Source organism: Cyrtonyx montezumae, unplaced genomic scaffold (genome assembly GCF_038088225.1).
Source record: "Cyrtonyx montezumae isolate F1298 unplaced genomic scaffold, pur_monq_1.0 scaffold_10, whole genome shotgun sequence".
NCBI classification, from domain to species: domain Eukaryota; kingdom Metazoa; phylum Chordata; class Aves; order Galliformes; family Odontophoridae; genus Cyrtonyx; species Cyrtonyx montezumae.
In genome coordinates, this window is record NW_027071826.1 from 51,490,680 (window position 1) to 51,509,831 (window position 19,152).

Genomic DNA, 19,152 nt, shown 5'->3' on the forward strand with positions numbered 1-19,152 from the left:
CGTTCTTACGTGTTTACGCTCAGAGGGAAAGATAAAAACTGTCTGCGGTCACGGGACACTCTCTTTCCTTTGGGATCGACTCAGCAGTGGGTGCTCGCTGCCGTCCGCCTTCAGCGTTAGCGTAAGGCCTTCGGTTTATCGGACACTCTCTCTTGCTCATTTTATTTGATTTATTAGCTTTAATTCCAATTATATTGTATTATATTGTGTTATTTTGCTTTCCGATATCTTATTTAGTAAATAAGCTTTCCTCCTCAGATCGTTGCCGCTGTTTTGTTTCTAGGCCCATCTCCCTTTTCCCTTTTCCCTTTCCCCCTTCCCTTTTCCTGGGGCGTGGGTCCGTGGGTCCCCCGCACCAATCGTCACGGAACCGGGCCGAACCTGCCCGTAAACCGTTGACATTTTTGGTGCCCAACGTGGGGCACGAACAGCTGCCTTAGCCGAGCAGAGACATACTTTTAGAGTGAATCTCTGTCTCTCGTTAGCAGGCTTATCTGTACTGCAGGTGCTGTACGGCAAAACACGACCTTGAAGTCTGGGCGTACTGCCAGTTGTCCTGGGATATTTGTAAACTTTTTGGGTACTGCCAGCTAGTTTTAGAAAAGAAAAAAAAATGCTTTCTCTTTTTAAACTGGTCTTAAAGGGACTGCATTTCATCGGTTTTTCCCTTGTAATGCTCAGAACGTACTGGGACTTAATTAAGTTTGCCAGTCTGATCCATGGAGCTTGGTCTCTATATGATAAACTAAAAACACTGATGGACATACCTACCTGGCTTTTGTATCCTGGCCTCTCCTTTGAATTCATTATGCGTTTTCTGAATGCCCATCCAATGCTTGTTATGACTGTGGTATCAGTCTCCCTGAATGTACTTTTACTCAGTATTTGTATTTATAATATTTTGAGAAAACCCTCCCCAGAGCCAGAGAATACTGACTGGCAGGGAGTTTGGAGGGACTTAGGAGAGACTTTAGAGAAATGGGCATCACCGGTGTCATGGAACTTTTCTCCTGAACACCTGCAAGATCCTGAGAACTTAAGCAGATATTTGAGACAGGGATGTTGCGGCTCAAACAGATCTGAGGAGGCCCAAATTATTTGGGGTCTGGCTTATGCTTACCGGGCCTTATTCAATACTATCCCAGAGAGGCATAGAGTTTCTGAAATAGAGCGAGAGAGTCTCCGAGCCGAAAGGGACAGTCTCCTAATCCAGAAAGAGAGTCTTTTAACTGACAATCAGACTTTCCAGTCCAATCGAGACGCCCTCCAGACCGAGAAAAACACCCTCCAGACTGAGAGAGACACCCTCCAATCTGAGAGAGACACTCTCCAGTCTCAACAAGACGCCCTCCAATCTGAGAGAGACGCCCTCCAATCCGAGAGAGACGCCCTCCAGACTGAGAAAGACACCCTCCAGTCTCAACAAGAAGCCCTCCAGACCGAGAGAGGAGCCCTCCAACCTAAAAGAGACACCCTCCAGTTTGAGCGAGACACCCTCCTGTCTGAACGGTACTTCTTCAGAACTGAGCGAGGTACCTACCAGCCACAATAGCCCCTGTCCCCCAGCCAGGTGGGGGAAAGGAATAATAGAGTGTATTGGACTGTGTGGATTCGATGGCCTGGCACATCAAAACCACAAAAATATAAGGCAGTGGTGGACACTGGTGCACAGTGCACTCTAATGCCCTCGAGTCACCAAGGGACAGACTTAATCTATATTTCTGGGGTGACTGGGGGTTCCCAAGAGTTAACCATGTTGGAGGCTGAAATAAGCCTCACTGGTAAAGACTGGCAAAAACATCCTATTGTGACTGGCCCAGGGGCTCCATGTATACTTGGTATTGATTACCTTAAAAGGGGATATTTTAAGGATCCCAAAGGGTATCGATGGGCCTTTGGAATAGCTGCTGTGGACGCAGACAACGTTAAGCAGCTGTCTGCTTTGCCTGGCCTATCAGAAGATCCGTCTGTTGTGGGGTTGCTCCAAGTGGAGGAGCAACAGGTACCGATTGCTACAAAAACGGTGCACAGACGGCAGTACCGAACCAACAGGGATTCCTTGCTCCCCATTCATAACCTGATCCGTCAGCTAGAGAGCCAGGGAGTGATCAGCAAAACTCACTCACCTTTTAACAGCCCCATATGGCCGGTGCGTAAAGCCAGTGGAGAATGGAGGCTGACGGTAGATTACCGTGGCCTGAATGAAGTCACACCCCCACTGAGTGCTGCTGTGCCAGACATCCTACAACTCCAGTACGAACTGGAGTCAAAAGCAGCCAAGTGGTATGCCACCATTGACATTGCTAATGCCTTCTTCTCAATTCCTTTGGCCACAGAATGCAGGCCACAGTTTGCCTTCACCTGGAGGGGCGTTCAGTACACCTGGAACCGTTTGCCCCAGGGGTGGAAGCACAGCCCAACCATTTGTCATGGATTGGTCCAAACTGCATTGGAACAGGGCGGTGCTCCTGAGCACTTACAATACATTGATGATATCATTGTGTGGGGCAATACAGCAGGAGAAGTTTTTGAGAAAGGAGAGAGAATAATCCAGATCCTTCTGCAAACTGGCTTTGCTATCAAGCGAAGCAAAGTGAAAGGGCCTGCACAGGAAATTCAGTTCCTAGGTATAAAGTGGCAAGATGGACGTCGTCACATCCCTACAGATGTGATTAACAAAATCACTGCCATGTCTCCGCCCACAAGTAAGACAGAAACCCAAGCTTTTTTGGGTGTAGTGGGCTTTTGGAGAATGCATGTTCCAAACTACAGTCTCATTGTGAGCCCTCTCTATCGGGTGACACGGAAGAAGAATGATTTTGTGTGGGGCCCTGAGCAGCAGCAGGCTTTTGAGCAAATTAAGCAGGAGATAGCCCGTGCCGTGGCCCTGGGGCCAGTGCGGACGGGACAGGATGTAAAGAACATCCTCTACACTGCTGCTGGAAAGGAAGGTCCCACTTGGAGTTTGTGGCAAAGAGCTCCTGGAGAGACCCGAGGCCAACCCCTTGGATTCTGGAGTCGGGCGTACAGGGGGTCTGAGGAGCGCTACACTCCAACTGAGAAGGAGATCTTAGCCGCGTACGAGGGGGTTCGAGCTGCTTCCGAAGTAATCGGTACTGAAGCGCAGCTCCTTCTGGCACCTCGATTGCCAGTGCTGAACTGGATGTTCAAAGGAAAGGTTCCCTCTACCCATCATGCTACTGATGCCACTTGGAGTAAGTGGATTGCGCTGATTACACAGCGAGCTCGGATGGGGAACCTCAGTCATCCAGGAATCCTGGAGGTGATCATGGACTGGCCTGAAGGTAAAAAGTTTGGAACAACACCAGCAGAGGAGGTATCACGTGCCAAAGAGGCCCCACCATATAATGAACTACCAGACAATGAAAAGAGATACGCCCTGTTCACAGATGGATCCTGTCGCATTGTGGGTAAGCACCGCAGATGGAAGGCTGCTGTGTGGAGCCCCACACGAAGAGTTGCTGAGGCCACTGAAGGAAAAGGAGAATCAAGTCAATTTGCAGAGGTAAAGGCTGTCCAGCTGGCCTTAGATATTGCTGAACGAGAGAGGTGGCCAGTGCTTTATCTTTACACTGACTCATGGATGGTGGCAAATGCTTTATGGGGGTGGTTACAGCAATGGGAACAAAATGGTTGGCAACGGAGGGGTAAACCTATTTGGGCTGCTGAACTGTGGAGAGACATTGCTGCCCGAACAAAGAATATGGCTGTAAAGGTGCGCCATGTAGATGCTCATGTTCCTAAGAGCCAGGCAACTGAGGAACAACAAAATAACCACCAGGTAGATCGAGCTGCCAAAGTCAAGGTGGCTCAAGCAGACTTGGACTGGCAACACAAGAGTGAATTATTTTTAGCTCGATGGGCCCATGAGACCTCTGGCCATCAAGGAAGAGATGCAACATATAAATGGGCTAGAGACCGAGGGGTGGACTTAACTATGGATGCTATTGCACAAGTAATCCATGACTGTGATACATGCGCCACAATTAAACAAGCCAAGAGAATGAAACCTCTTTGGGGGGAAGGGCGATGGCAAAAGTATAAATATGGGGAGGCGTGGCAGGTTGATTATATCACCTTGCCACGATCTCGCAGTGGTAAGCGTTATGTGCTCACCATGGTGGAAGCAACCACTGGGTGGCTTGAAACATACGCAGTACCCCATGCTACCGCCCGAAACACCATCTTAGGGCTCGAGAAACAAGTCTTATGGCGACATGGCACTCCAGAAAGAATTGAGTCCGATAATGGAACTCATTTCAAAAATTCTCTTGTAAATACTTGGGCCAAAGATCATGGTATTGAATGGATTTATCATATCCCCTATCACGCACCAGCTTCTGGTAAAATTGAAAGGTACAATGGGTTGTTAAAAACCACATTGAAAGCAATGGGTGGCGGAACATTTAAACACTGGGAGAAGCATTTGGCAGAAGCCACCTGGTTGGTCAACACTCGAGGGTCCATCAATCGTGATGGTCCTGCCCAATCCAGATCTCTACCTACTGTAGAGGGAGATAAGGTCCCTGTAGTACATGTAAAGAACATGTTGGGAAAAGCAGTTTGGGTCCTTCCAGCTTCTGGAAAGGGTAAACCTCTCCGTGGAACTGTTTTTGCTCAGGGACCTGGGTCCACTTGGTGGGTGATGCAGAAGAATGGGGATGTTCAGTGTGTACCACAAGGGAATTTGATGTTGGGCGAGTGCGATCGTTAATTCCATGTATATACATATATATGTTGTGTGTATTTAATGCATGTTAATCATTGTTCTTCTATACGTATATATCAAACATGATGTAGTGATGTGGAATAAGGGGTGGAATATCATGGTTTTATGATTTTTGGTACTGGTATTCCACATCATAACATCATGTAGTGCATTTAGAGTTAAAGAGTTAATGCTCCAGCTCCGTGGATCATCAATAGTTCCAGGTATACCTGTCTCAGAAGAGAAGAAGAACTCCATTCCCCAGAGGACTTTGCGATGCTTTGCGTTCTTACGTGTTTACGCTCAGAGGGAAAGATAAAAACTGTCTGCGGTCACGGGACACTCTCTTTCCTTTGGGATCGACTCAGCAGTGGGTGCTCGCTGCCGTCCGCCTTCAGCGTTAGCGTAAGGCCTTCGGTTTATCGGACACTCTCTCTTGCTCATTTTATTTGATTTATTAGCTTTAATTCCAATTATATTGTATTATATTGTGTTATTTTGCTTTCCGATATCTTATTTAGTAAATTAGCTTTCCTCCTCAGATCGTTGCCGCTGTTTTGTTTCTAGGCCCATCTCCCTTTTCCCTTTTCCCTTTCCCCCTTCCCTTTTCCTGGGGCGTGGGTCCGTGGGTCCCCCGCACCAATCGTCACGGAACCGGGCCGAACCTGCCCGTAAACCGTTGACATCACCGTTGCGAAGGGCTCAGTGCAGCATCACACAAAGACATCCATAAACATTTATAAGCACTTTGGTAAGCAATTCTGGCAACGTCACTATGACAGAAGCCTCATTGGAGGATTCTTACATTTCACATCCACCAGCGACCACAGCGCTTTCATCATTATTTAGGACCTATTAGGCTGCACTCAGGAATGCGCCATAGGTGTCATCTGAGGGGCTGCATTGTTGTCCACCTACTCACAAGTGGACACAAGGGCACAAAATGCCAGGCTTTTATCAGCAGCTATTTCAGCTTGGCGATAGCAATGGCACTGCTCAGATCCCCTAAGCCCTCTCTCTTTCCCCTCCCCTCCCTGCTCATAGGGCCGGCAGCAGCAGCCCCTGCATTTAAAGAGCGCAGGAATCCCTCCAGTTCAAATCCTTTGAGGCGTATGAGAAGAGATTTATATCGCCATGATATCACACTGTAGGACTCCTTTCTAAAAGTGAATGTCTTGGTTATTTCAAGGAGTAAAAGCCAGAGGAAGTGGGCTTTAAGAACTTGGAATCATTATCTCTGAAAGAAATTTCCTCTGCTGTACCAAAGACAGATGCTCTGCAGCTGCGCTGATATCAAGGTACAGAACACCAAATCTAAACTTGTGATGAAATAACCATGATGCTTTTCCGCATGTTTAGGGATCAAACAAATAGCCAAGAAAACCCAATAAAGGAATGAAGAAAAAGCCCAAGCAAAGATGCCACAAACCTCCTTTGGGATTAAAGCAAGCATGTGTAATGGGAGCCCGAAGGGTAATGCATTCAGAAAGCTCTAAGTGCCTGAAAATTAAGGCTGAGAATGAAAGCACCTCTTCAGCCATAACTCCAGTGTCAGTGACATACAGCTATCATCTTTTCTCCTATTTTCCAACTATTATCTAAGCGCTACTTGTCAGTTAAAATGGAACAGAGCAAGAATTTTCAGTGGCCTGGAAATCTTTTGTTGCCTCATTTCATATGCATATAGGAGCGCTAAGAACAAAATTACCATTTTGTCATTGTGTTTAACTGACCTTTGGTTTACTGCTGCTGTGACAACCTTTTAAAGAGAGACACTGTGAAATGAAATGATACTTCAGCACTCTAATAGACTGAAAGTGTCTTCTTTTCTTTTTTCCTTTGAACCAGAATTTAACACCAGAAAGCTTAAAGCCCAGATCTATGATAAAAGAGAGAGAAGCATATTGGTTAGCAAGCACATGAAGGGATCCTGGTTCAAACCTTCCTCATCATTTGAGGGCTGACAGATTAGATGTAGCTGTCCGGAGTCACAGCGTGCCTTTGCTTTACACGTCTTCCTATTGGTAGCAGAAAAAATATTCTGCTTTTGCTTAAGTGTTTTACTGAAGAAAAGTATTGCAATGGGAAAAGCTATGCACAATGTGCTCCCTGTCCACAGTCTGACATTCTTTCATCGCAGAGCTCCTTTGAGAATATTCACACTGGTGTTTGTTCCACTGTTTAAAGAATGAAATAGTAACCAGAGAAAGGAAGAAAGCAGAATATATCCGTAAGTTAGCAATCAGCTAAGCCTCCTGACTCAATTACTTCATAACCGGAAATGGACAAGGCTCCAGACTCAAGGTAGGCTATGGATTTGAGTGGAGTGCCTGAATTTTGAACTGACTGACAAAGCAGAGAAGGAGCACAAGTCTGGATTTGGATTCACTGTATTGGAGACTTCCTCCTAAAATGAGGAGACTCAGGCTGCAAGTTCTAATGTTTACAATATTTTATTGTCCTTAGAAAGTATTGAGGCAGCTGATAAATATATATATTTATGAGCTAGCTGTAAATGGTGGCTGGGGCTAATTTTGTACCAAGTTGCCATACTCAGGCTGTTGTACCTGGGGGATGAGATGCAGCTCAGCTCCACTCTGCCCTCTCTTCATTCTCCCCCTCTTCTCACATGTTGGCATATGAGCTGCTGAAGCTCATTTTCCTGATTCAGAAGGGCTGTGCCCACTCAGTTGTTCTCATTTCATTTTTCCAGCTATTATACAAACACCTTATTAACACCAAACCATCTATTATCTTTTCCAATAATTATTTAGTTTTCCATCTAGCATTGAAGAACCTACTGTGCAAGAACTAGGATCTCACTTAATGCCACTTCTCATTGTTTTTCACAGGACTAGTCAGCTCATTCTCCTCTTCCTCCCGCTCCCTACACCCGCAGAGATGATGAATTCCCACATGGAAGGACATCTTCAGCCCCCGTTTAGTGTGACCTGGTGTTATGGTTTTATGATTTTGGTACTGGTATTCCACATCATAACATCATGCAGTGCATTTGGAGTTAAGGAGTTAATATTCCAGCTCCGTGGACCATCGATAGTTCCAGGTATGCCTGTCTCAGAAGAGAAGAACTCCATTCCCCAGAGGACTTTGCGATGCTTTGCGTTCTTACGTGTTTACGCTCAGAGGGAAAGATAAAAACTGTCTGCAGTCACGGGACTCTCTCTTCCCTTCGGGACCGAGCTCGGCAGTGGGTGTTTGTTGCAGCCGTCCGCCTTCAGCGTTAGCGTAAGGCCTTCGGTTTATCGGACACTCTCTCTCTTGCTCATTTTATTTGATTCATTTGCCTCAATTCCAATTATATTATATTGTGTTATTTTCCTTTCTGATATCTTATTTAGTAAATTAGCTTTCCTCCTCAGATCGTTGCCGCTGTTCTGTTCCTGGGCCCATCTCCCTTCTCCTTTTTCCCTTTCCCCCTTCCCCTTCCCCGGGGTGTGGGCCCGTGGGTCCCCTGCCTCAATTGTCACGGTACCGGGTCAAACTGTCCCGCAAACCGCTGACACCTGGCCTGGTTCTCGTTTAACCAAAAGCAGCAAAATGAAGAAGTGATGCTCAGGACCCAGACTGCTCACATCGCAGAGCGTTTCTGAACTCTCTACTCTGAGATGAGCAGACAGTAAAGTGCTTTGCTCACTCACAAGGCGAGCACTCCAACTGCAGTCACGCATCCCTGCACTCGGCACTGCCTTCTGGTTCCTCAATTTCACACTTTGCTAGAAGCACAGAGCAGCAGCGAGTTTCAATTACTCACATCTAAAACACTTATCAATACTGGCGAGCCTCAACTGCGACATTTGGAGCTCTGCTTCTGACACAGAGGCTGCATCCTTTTGAATTTGTTACCGCTGCCTGGTTATTGCTATTTTGACCACCACTTCTCCATCCTAAAGAGATATGTTAAGGGAGGAACATGGCAACCGACACATCGTTTACTACAAATAACACAAGCAGTAGCTTTCCTCAGCAAAGGAAAGAAACGTTTTTCCCTTTAACCTTAGAAGAAACGAAACGCATCCCCTGCTGCCCTAAGTAATGGCAGAAAGGACCCTTTGAAAATACTAAGAGCTCGCTGTGTTTATTCACACCCACAGAAATCACATTCGTTTGACACGTGCACGAATGGATTAACAACCACAAATGGCGAGCGACTCGGTAAACTTCAACTCTGCAGAGTGAACTCATTTTTTGGCCTGTCAGCTCTGTTAGCATCACATGCATTGCCTGAGAAAACGGGAGATCATCTGAGGGAGCACAGTCATACAAGGAATCACTCCAGCAGCTCCTGAGCTGCAATAGCAGCAGTAACATGGACCAACCTCAGCCCCGCAACCTTTTCTACATCAACACACGCACTTACAGTCACGGTCCAACTCGCTCCCTGCTTGCATCCAGAAGCAGCTCACAACCAGGAACACTCGGGGCCTTTTTTCTTATTTGATAGCATCAAGGACGGCTCAGCTCCAAATCTTTCCTCAATTCTTTTCCTCTAATATGAAGAAATGACTTTTAGTAACGTATATACTGTCAGCAGAGACCCAAGGACTGTGCATATGATCACGTTCGCGGGCTTCTTGCAGTTATGGCTCCTATTACATATAAAGCAGATATGCTCGCCTCAGGTGCAGCAAGGCGGGAACGGGGCCGCCCCGTGCGCCGCAGCCGTTGGGGCGGACGGCGGGAGAGGCACGCGCCGCCGGCCCACCAACCCGCCGCTGGCCCACCAACCCGCCGCTCTGATTGGCCGAGCGGTGCGCGAGGCCGCCAGCTGATCGGTCGGGCCCGCCCCAACCGGAGGCTCCGCGCTCTCGGTTCAAACGTCCGTGCGGAGCTGCAGAGACCGCCTCAGAGCATCTCAGATGAGTTCCGCCCGTCGACGGGGCGGGGCGGTCCCCCGCTGCCGAGATGGGCTCCGGAAACAAGGTACCGCGGCCGAGGCCCCTCCTCCCCGGCGCCGTAACGCTCGCTCGGCCCCGTCCCTCCCGTCTCCCCGCTTCTCTCCGCAGGAGAACCGTCCCGACGCGCCGCTGCGGACTCCCCCGAAGCAGGCGGGCTGCTGTCAGCCGCTCGCCACGCCCCCCAAGCCCGGGGCGGCCCTTCCCGCCGAGCCCTGGACGCCCACCGCTAACCTGAAGCTGCTGATCAGAGCCGCCAGCCTCGAGATCCGCTGCCGCGAGCGGAGCCGGTCTCAGGTACCCGTGGGCCGTTTGCTTTGCCTCTCGGCAGCGGGCCATGCGAGGCCGTCCCTCGCAGCCCTCCCGCCGGCAGGAAAGCTCCTTAACGTCTCTACACCGGACTCTCGTCTCGCTCTGCGTAGGAGCACTCACCGGGAGACGAGCGAGGAAGGGCTCCGACGACGCGCAGGGAGAAGAGCCTGGGATCCCTGTGCCGCAGATTCCTGGCTCGGTACCCCGATTACCCCAGCGCTGAGGAGAACTACTGCATTTGCCTCGATGAAGTAGCTGAGGAGCTCAGTAAGTTGGTGGATGTGCTATTGCACGAGCCCATCGAGCACCCTGACATCGTGCCATACTCTGTCGCAGCCGGAACACTTAAACCCTCCACCTCCTCACTCCTCCCACAGTTCTTTTAAACCAGCTTCTCCAGCGTGCTGAACTTAGCAAATAAACTTAACATTCGTGGAGAGCACAAGTAAACCTGTTGGTTTGTAGGGTTTTTTTTTGACATGGAAATGATGGCTTAGAGTCCAAATCGCTAACACAAAGCTGAAGCTTTCCTGCTGTCAGAATGGTGAAATTCCAATATTCTGCTGTTTTATGAAGCCCATCGTAGTTACGAACCACACTGCTGTAACGGTGTTTGAATTGCTACAGCAAACTGTAGCACCTAAAAGACAATTATAAAGCAATTGTGTAGCAGGAGTTTCCAAGAACGTTTCGTTTCTGCCTTTCATTTCTGCAGAGTGTGAACGCAGACGTATCTATGACATTGTGCATGTGTTGGAGAGCCTGCACATGCTGAGCCGCCTTGCCCAAAACAAATACATCTGGCACGGGAGGCATAACCTTGCCAAAACCCTGCACACCTTGAAGAAAGCTGGAGAAGAGAACAAATACATGCTCCTAATTGAGACGATCAAGAAAAGAGAGTACAAGGATGAGTTTGATTTGGATGGGAAAAGAAGTGAAGAAGTGGTAAGATCTTTCAGCACCAGTGAGCAAACAGAAATGTGTTCCGTGGAGCACCCAGGAATGGAGTTCCGTGCTGGTAAGGTTTCCCTGTAACGCCAAGAACAACATGCACTCATGATGATGAATATCTATAACAAATAGATAAATCACAGGGTAGGTGATAGGAGAGATGCATGGGAATATATCACAGTTTTATAGTCAGATGTGGCATCCACCTGATTTCCCAATGCTAGCTGTGTAGAAACTCAATTCTGGGCTCAGTGCTGGCCCTGCCTAGTTGTTGTGTTGTTTGCTCTCATCCTTGTTGCTGACAAATTTCTACAGCGTTATACAAATGTTTGTGGCTGGCATGTCACTTGATGCTTTAATCCTCTTTTCCTGTCTGCTGCAGCCTCTGTAAATAGCAAGAAAGACAAATCTCTGCGACTGATGAGTCAGAAATTTGTGATGCTGTTTCTTGTATCAACCCCACAAATAATAAGCCTTGAAGTCGCTGCTGAAATCTTAATTGTAGATCAGTTGGAAGTCTCTGATAAAAGCAAGTTTAAAAGTAAGTAAAAGGCTGCTGTTCCCATCTGCTTCTTGATCCTTCTCTAAAATCAAGTGTGAGCTAAATGAGCAAATCTGGTACAAGACTGCAGTGTGAAGTGCTGTCACCTTCACCTTGCAGTGCTGGAACCTCCAAAGCAACGATCGATGGAAGCCTAAAGAAATACTGTCCAAGTCCTTAAAGATTAAGCACATGAGGAAGCGAAACCCAATGCTGTAACTGCCAATTGTTTCTTCATTATTTTACCCTTCTTTCAGTTCCCTGTGCATTTCCTCCCCATTCATATGTAAAGGTGCTTCGAGGTCTAGGCTTGGGTGTTCTAATAGTTGAGAACATGTGCTTGCTCTTGAGGGATCAACAATTCATCTCGCGTTTCCTTCTTAATTATACTTTTCTTTGGTTCTCAAGCTCACCTTTTATTTTTTATTCTTTTCTTTTGCATGAAATAGTACAAATGCAACAAAAAAGCTGTCATGTCTGTGATGTTAAGTCATAACACACCAAAACAGTTCTCGTAAATGAAGACTTGTCCTTTCAACGGCTAAAAATACACCACAGCTTTTGTAATCAGATCAGTTGTAGCTTGTTATTAAAAATTGCTCTGCTTTACATGCATTTGTTTCAGCCAAAATCAGGAGGGTTTACGACATAGCAAATGTTCTCAGCAGCCTTCAGCTTATCAAGAAGCTTTACATCACAGAGGAGAGAGGCAGAAAACCAGCATTTATATGGACAGGACCTGAAGTCACACCAAACACCCAGGGTACATATGTGTCACTTTCTTTTGTTTTGCTGATGGCTGTGACTCCTCTGTTTTCACTCCCAGAAAGCTGTGAACCGAAATACCGAGTAAAAGCAGCACCAAGTCCTCCACACGCACCTCACTGCACTTGGTTCTCAGCAGCACAGCAATTCTTGGAGTAGCACATATGAGCCACACAGTATAGAGCCACACAGTATATGTTCTTATTCTGAGACTCCCATTTCCATTTCTACCACTGCTGATACTTCAGTAGTTATAAGCCAGGCTCAAGTAATTGCTTTTAATTACTGCATATGTGACTACATATATATCATACAGACCCTTCTGTTTGTTCTGCCTTCTAACTACAAAGCTTGAAACAACACCTGCAGCCTGCAGCTCACATATTTCAGAATCCACCGCCACCGTACAGCAATGTGCCAAAAATCTTTTTCCTTCAAGAGGAAAGCAACACTTCACTCGGCATCTATCCGTGATAAAGTTACTTAAAAGTACAGAAAGCGACAGAAGGAAGATCCAATCTGCTCCAACCAGTCCACTTAAAATAAGCACAAGTACATAGCTGCAAACTGTATCTGTCCATCTCTTTCTAGTCATGTTTTTCTCTTGCATGTGTAGTCTTGTATTAGACATGCAGGCTGGCCACCCTACGATAGAAGATGTGGATGGGTCGATATGCCTCTTTACAACAACTACATTTGAAAATAAGAAAGCAACAAGATGGGGGGAAATGAAATGTATGTTGTCTGTCAATCTTGAGGCCTTAAAAGAATAATAGCAAAAACAAATCTAAATTAATCTGTATTCAAAGAAGAAGCTCTGCAATTAGTGGCAATAATGGTAGAAATAACACCGTCTGAAGGCAGTATTTCACTTAAACGTTTTGAGACATTATCAGTTATGTTCCTTTTCTGTTTTCTCCCTTGAAGCAGGTACAGATGAAAATGTATCAGTTGACACAAGCAAAACTGCTCAGCTTGCAGCAGTCCCTTGGCATCAGCTGGAAGGACCACCAAAGTAAGTTTGCACATGTTGTGTTTGGAAGCTTTTGGTCACTGGCTGTTAAGTTTAATCTATACTTATTTGGAGTTGGGCAGTGATCTGCAAAAACCTTGTCACCTCTGAGTGTACGCTATTTTTTCCACTTAGAGTTTTCTGTTCAGTTTATCAAGACACACAAATTCACGCTCTCTGTATAACAAAAATAAAAACACTCGAGGCATTTCTGCAGGAAAACATTAAAATGTGTGTTCTGTCCTGCTTTTTTGTTTTAAGGACACCAAAAGTGAAAAAGAATCTGTCGGGATCTGCTTTGGAGCACAGCGTGCCCCAGCCTGAGGCAGCTCCCAGGGCCAACACTCACAATGCTGCACCCCCTCCCAAGTCACTTATCACTCAGCCATTAAGTGCCTTCCCTCCCAGCCACTGCTCAGCATTGCCAGTCATACTACCTCAGCCTCACTCTGGAGCCTCCAATGCAGTATATCTGCCTCCTTTCCAAGCCCACGCTGTGACAACGTATGGCCCGAGTTTCATGCCTCAACCGTGTGCTAACGTGACAGGAATTAAAAGTACCAACCCAAAAGCATTACATGAAATGACCACCAGGGAAGGGGACAACTGCACAGCTGCAGCTGATCCAGGAAAGGCCACGGCAGCTAAAGAAAGATGTGAATCTTCCTCGAAGAGTTGCCTTAAGAGATGGCAAGCACTGCAAGAGAATAACTTGATTAAAAAGCACAGAAGCAACGAGGAAAGCCTTGACAGTGCTATGGCAAGTTAATTGCTGTAACTCTGGCTCAGAGCATAGTAATGGGGCCATCTATTCATTTCCAAAGTGATTTAGGAGCTGCGAGGAACCAGGCTAACACAATGAATAATACCAAATTGTATTATAGCCAAGATATTTTATAGATGGCATTATTAGATTATTCTGATAGAAAAGAATCGAAATAAAGGGGAAAAAATGCTCTCCAGCATCCAAGGCTCACCATAAGAAACTCCAGAGGAGAGATCTTCAACAAGAGATCCTTCCCCAGTGGTGGTCAACCCTTAAATGGAGTCTGGGAAAGGTGGAGCCAGACTCCACCCCTTCTGCTCACACAGGAGCATTGCCTTCGCCTGTGCTCCTATGGCTGACTCAGTGCTCACCTCAGGTGATCCATCAGTGGTTCAGGCCATGATTCAGCAGTTCCCATACAGGAGCCTAATGTGCTCTCATATTTTTACATTAACTGTAGAGAAGCCTCTCGGGCAGCTGAGTTTTGTTGCAGTGCTTGGTTTGGGTTTTTTTATGTAGAAAATATAACCATGGTATTTGCAAAGCATCAGGCAGAATATACAGGATACAACACAATGTAAATCTTCACAAAGCCAGCCTAGAATCAGGCTGTATTCTCTCATTTCCCCATCACATCTTTGTTCCTGAGAAGGTGTGTCAAAGAGTACACTGTCAAAAAGAAACAATTCCTGACACATTATTTCAAGACTCTTTCAATCTGTTTATGCAATGGTTCTAAAGTAGCTCCTGTTACTCATGTTTATGCAGGAATCTGCTTTTCTAATCAGTAACACAGGGCTATCACTGTACTTGAGTAGTTAATGTCAGGCCTTTTACAGCATTACAGCATCTGCTTTCTTTTTCCATACGTAGTTTATTTTAAAGGGAGAACCCACCGAGCACAAGAGACCACCTTCCAACAGCTCTCAAAGCAATTGTGAAATGGACAGCTTCCAGGAAGAGAAACAGACCAGACCCCAAACACTAGATCAAAGCGTGGCAAACTCTTCTGACCAACACAAAAGAGAACACGCTCCAGAAAACGAGGACAGAACCAAAACAGGAATGGCGTTTGCCATTCCTGCTCGTGAGGTGAGCTTTGCCTGACACCACAGCATTTCTTGCTGTTAAGTGCAAAAGCACACACGGAACAATCTGCAAAAGAAACCAAACAGGAATAACTACACGAATACAGATTTGCCTTAGTTGGATTATTATAAAGCGTGCTTTAAAATAAAACAAACAGCTTAGCATAGGACTCCCCTGTAAGAGGAAACAAAATGATTTTCAGGCTTTGACTGGGATAGGTTCATAGGTTCATTAGGTTGGAAAGGACCTACAAGATCATCTAGTCCAACCATGGATGAAGATATCTAAGTAGATGGAAGCTATACTGAATTCTCATTCTGTCCCACACTGTTATTTATAAACATTTATTTCACCATGCTTTGATTCACAGTGGAACTGTGGTAAAACTCGCTGCTCCACAGTTTAGACTGACTGCTACAGCCAAATTGCAAATCACAAGCAGTTCTGTTGACAAAAGCAGAACACACAAACACCAAAGGATTGTCTTCTGGAATTTGCCACAGAAAAAAGACACAACGTAGGAATGAGGTGACACAACACTAAACCCAAATATTTCCTCTTAAAAAAATTCCTCATGAGGATTTCTTTTGCCTAGTTGAACTGCACTGTGTTAACTGCACGTAGGTTTGCAGTTCCTCTCTGAGCACACTGTCAGGGGATGAGGCAAGGTGACTTGTGTGGATGAGGACAACCTCACTTTAGAGCACGGCTTTGATTAGACCACGTGCAATTTCAGACAGCAGCCAGTATGGGCATGGAATGCTGAGACCTGGGGATGTGAGGGATGGAGAATAAGAAAGTGGCAAGGGGAATGCAACTGTGAAGAAAAGCTTATTTTCTTCTTACACCTATGGGGTACATTGTCTTCTTTTTCAGGCCTTTCTTCCATCTGGCTACCTTATTCCTATTACTCAGTGCACTCACCACAGCAATAAGGCATGTCTTCTTAATAGAGAGAATACTGGGATGTGTTCACTGCAGCACCCTGGTACCTACAGCTCACCCACTGCAGGCGAGTACTAAATGAAATACATACGCATACACCTGGATTGAAGGACTGTGGGTCAGTTCATCCGACCAGAGTCATAAAATCGCAATGCAAGGTCTCTAGTTTCAATTTTCAGTCCTTCCATCGTTGTTTCTTTCTGTTTCAGGTTTCATTCCAATGACAGCATCTGAACAGACAGCAGTTAACATTCCAGCTTTTCAAATAACGTCCTTGAACATCACACTGACACCAACTTCTACAGCTACTGCACCCGTACTGAGCAACTCCTGTCTCAATTCTGGCAACATCAGCCCCGTCCCAAATCCAAGTTCTTCACTTCTGGACTTTGCACTGCTGCACGGAAGACTGATAGCTGCTGGTGTGCAAGTTCCCCCAAATCCCGTTCTGCAGCATATTCCAACCCCATTGAAGCCAGAAAGCATTAATCATAGCTCACAAAATGTGACCTTACAAGGAAAGGTAAGAAACAGTGGATTGCAACTGCTTCACCGTTGGTTGAGTGGGAATTAATGGTGCAGTAATTCCTGAAGAAGGTAGCAGTTTAAAATGAGCACTTTTCCTGTTCTTATTCATAACCCAGCACTGCCTCCCATAAGGGCAGGCAGGGAAGACTGGCGACAGCACGATAGAATTGAGAGGTTAGAAGGGAAGAAAATGTACTTTACTTGTTGAAAAAGTGGAGCCACCTGGAGGGGCTGGAGGAGGACCAGGTGTGAAGAGTCTTTGAGAGGATGCTGAATGATATCCAAAATGACATGCTCTTAACAGTCTACTTGTTGCCTCTTCTCCTAATTGACTCTCAGCTTCTATTTATATAGTACTGCACTGCCTACGGTTTGTTGGCATTAAACAAGGAGATAGGAGGAGGTTAGATAAATGAGTTTATTTCTATCAGAGTCGATACAGATGAATATGGATGCATAGCTTCAAAAAGAAGGACGCTCTTCTCCACAGGCAGCTGTTAGATTTCTACATTTGAGGAAGGAATGCGTTTGATACCACTCTGCAAAAACCTACAACTGACTTTTTTTCCTTCACTGAAAGTTCCCTTTCTCTTTCCCTTCAGCCCACTGTGCCAGAAGACCCCTGGAGCCTGAGACGACAACAGAAAACTTCTTCCACAACCCAGGAGGACCAAAACCAGCATCTGCTCCATCCACAAACTCAGGTACTACTGACACAGTCTCCCAAGGAACCTCACACGTTCCACAAGGAAAACTGTAAGCGGCAGGGAACTGATGTCTGGGCACAGACTTGCTGACTGTGTCAGCAGGCATCGTTACTGATTGCACACTGCATGCACGGTGAGCTGGGCTGTGTCCTGGAACTGGCAAGACCACAACACTGGGACAGCCTGAACGCTTTAGAACTCAAACCAGCTTTGCTGAGAAAGTTAGGGCTGGATGTCTTTACAACAGGCTTACCTGAAGCATTGCAGCAGAGCTCTGCATCTTGTGTCTTCTGCTTCGCTTTTCTGCTATGCAAAGCAAGGTGAAAGTGTCTTTGTAAGGACAGGTACAGTCCATTGCTCAGTCCATGTGTTGCACAAAGGAAGTACTGTGAGCGTGCACATAGTTTATGTCTTTCTAAAAGGCCAGAGATAGAATTTCCTTTGTTCCTATGACCAGTGATCCTCTTCTGGTAAGTTAATTGAAAAAGTCTTTAAAACAAGCAAACAAAAAAATGTTAGCTTATATAAAACTTGAGAATTATTTACGCTGCAATGTAAAACGCATTTGTTCAGATAAAAATTACATCCAACTCTCACTCTGACTTCATGTTTAATGAAATTAAATTACTGGTGTTGTGTCCTACGTTGTATGCTGACTTTCTGCTGGCTTTCTGTTGGGGTTTTCCTTGCTCAGTGAAGGCTACATGTATTCTGAAGAAGGGGAAAACTATATTTAATCAGCAAGGGGCAGAAAGAACTGGTGCTTTCTCTCTGAACACGAGGTGCTGTCACATAGCGTGTATGAACTAGTGTGCCTGAGCTCAGCAGGAGGAGTCCCACCTCCGGATGACCCCACCCAAAGATGCTTCCCCGCTTTGCCTCGATAACCGCAACGCAGCAGGGATTACACACAACCCCAGGGAAGCAAGGAGGCATCCTTGGAGCTCTCCGTTGCGAAGGGCTCAGTGCAGCATCACACAAAGACATCCATAAACATTTATAAGCACTTTGGTAAGCAATTCTGGCAACGTCACTATGACAGAAGCCTCATTGGAGGATTCTTACATTTCACATCCACCAGCGACCACAGCGCTTTCATCTTTATTTAGGACCTATTAGGCTGCACTCAGGAATGCGCCATAGGTGTCATCTGAGGGGCTGCATTGTTGTCCACCTACTCACAAGTGGACACAAGGGCACAAAATGCCAGGCTTTTATCAGCAGCTATTTCAGCTTGGCGATAGCAATGGCACTGCTCAGATCCCCTAAGCCCTCTCTCTTTCCCCTCCCCTCCCTGCTCATAGGGCCGGCAGCAGCAGCCCCTGCATTTAAAGAGCGCAGGAATCCCTCCAGTTCAAATCCTTTGAGGCGTATGAGAAGAGATTTATATCGCCATGATATCACACTGTAGGACTCCTTTCTAAAAGTGAATGTCTTGGTTATTTCAAGGAGTAAAAGCCAGAGGAAGTGGGCTTTAAGAACTTGGAATCATTATCTCTGAAAGAAATTTCCTCTGCTGTACCAAAGACAGATGCTCTGCAGCTGCGCTGATATCAAGGTACAGAACACCAAACCTAAACTTGTGATGAAATAACCATGATGCTTTTCCGCATGTTTAGGGATCAAACAAATAGCCAAGAAAACCCAATAAAGGAATGAAGAAAAAGCCCAAGCAAAGATGCCACAAACCTCCTTTGGGATTAAAGCAAGCATGTGTAATGGGAGCCCGAAGGGTAATGCATTCAGAAAGCTCTAAGTGCCTGAAAATTAAGGCTGAGAATGAAAGCACCTCTTCAGCCATAACTCCAGTGTCAGTGACATACAGCTATCATCTTTTCTCCTATTTTCCAACTATTATCTAAGCGCTACTTGTCAGTTAAAATGGAACAGA

The 19,152-nt window shown here is 46.1% G+C and overlaps 1 protein-coding gene across 1 annotated transcript; it reads left to right on the forward strand.

The window, feature by feature from the left end:
• Positions 1-9,652: 9,652 nt before the first annotated feature.
• LOC136060806 (transcription factor E2F8-like) lies at positions 9,653-12,302 on the forward strand. Its single transcript, XM_065755603.1, has 5 exons — positions 9,653-9,670; positions 9,754-9,969; positions 10,065-10,221; positions 10,670-10,902; positions 12,276-12,302. Exons 1-5 carry the CDS (start codon positions 9,653-9,655, stop codon positions 12,300-12,302), a joined length of 651 nt encoding a protein of 216 aa, XP_065611675.1.
• The last annotated feature ends 6,850 nt before the right edge of the window (positions 12,303-19,152 follow it).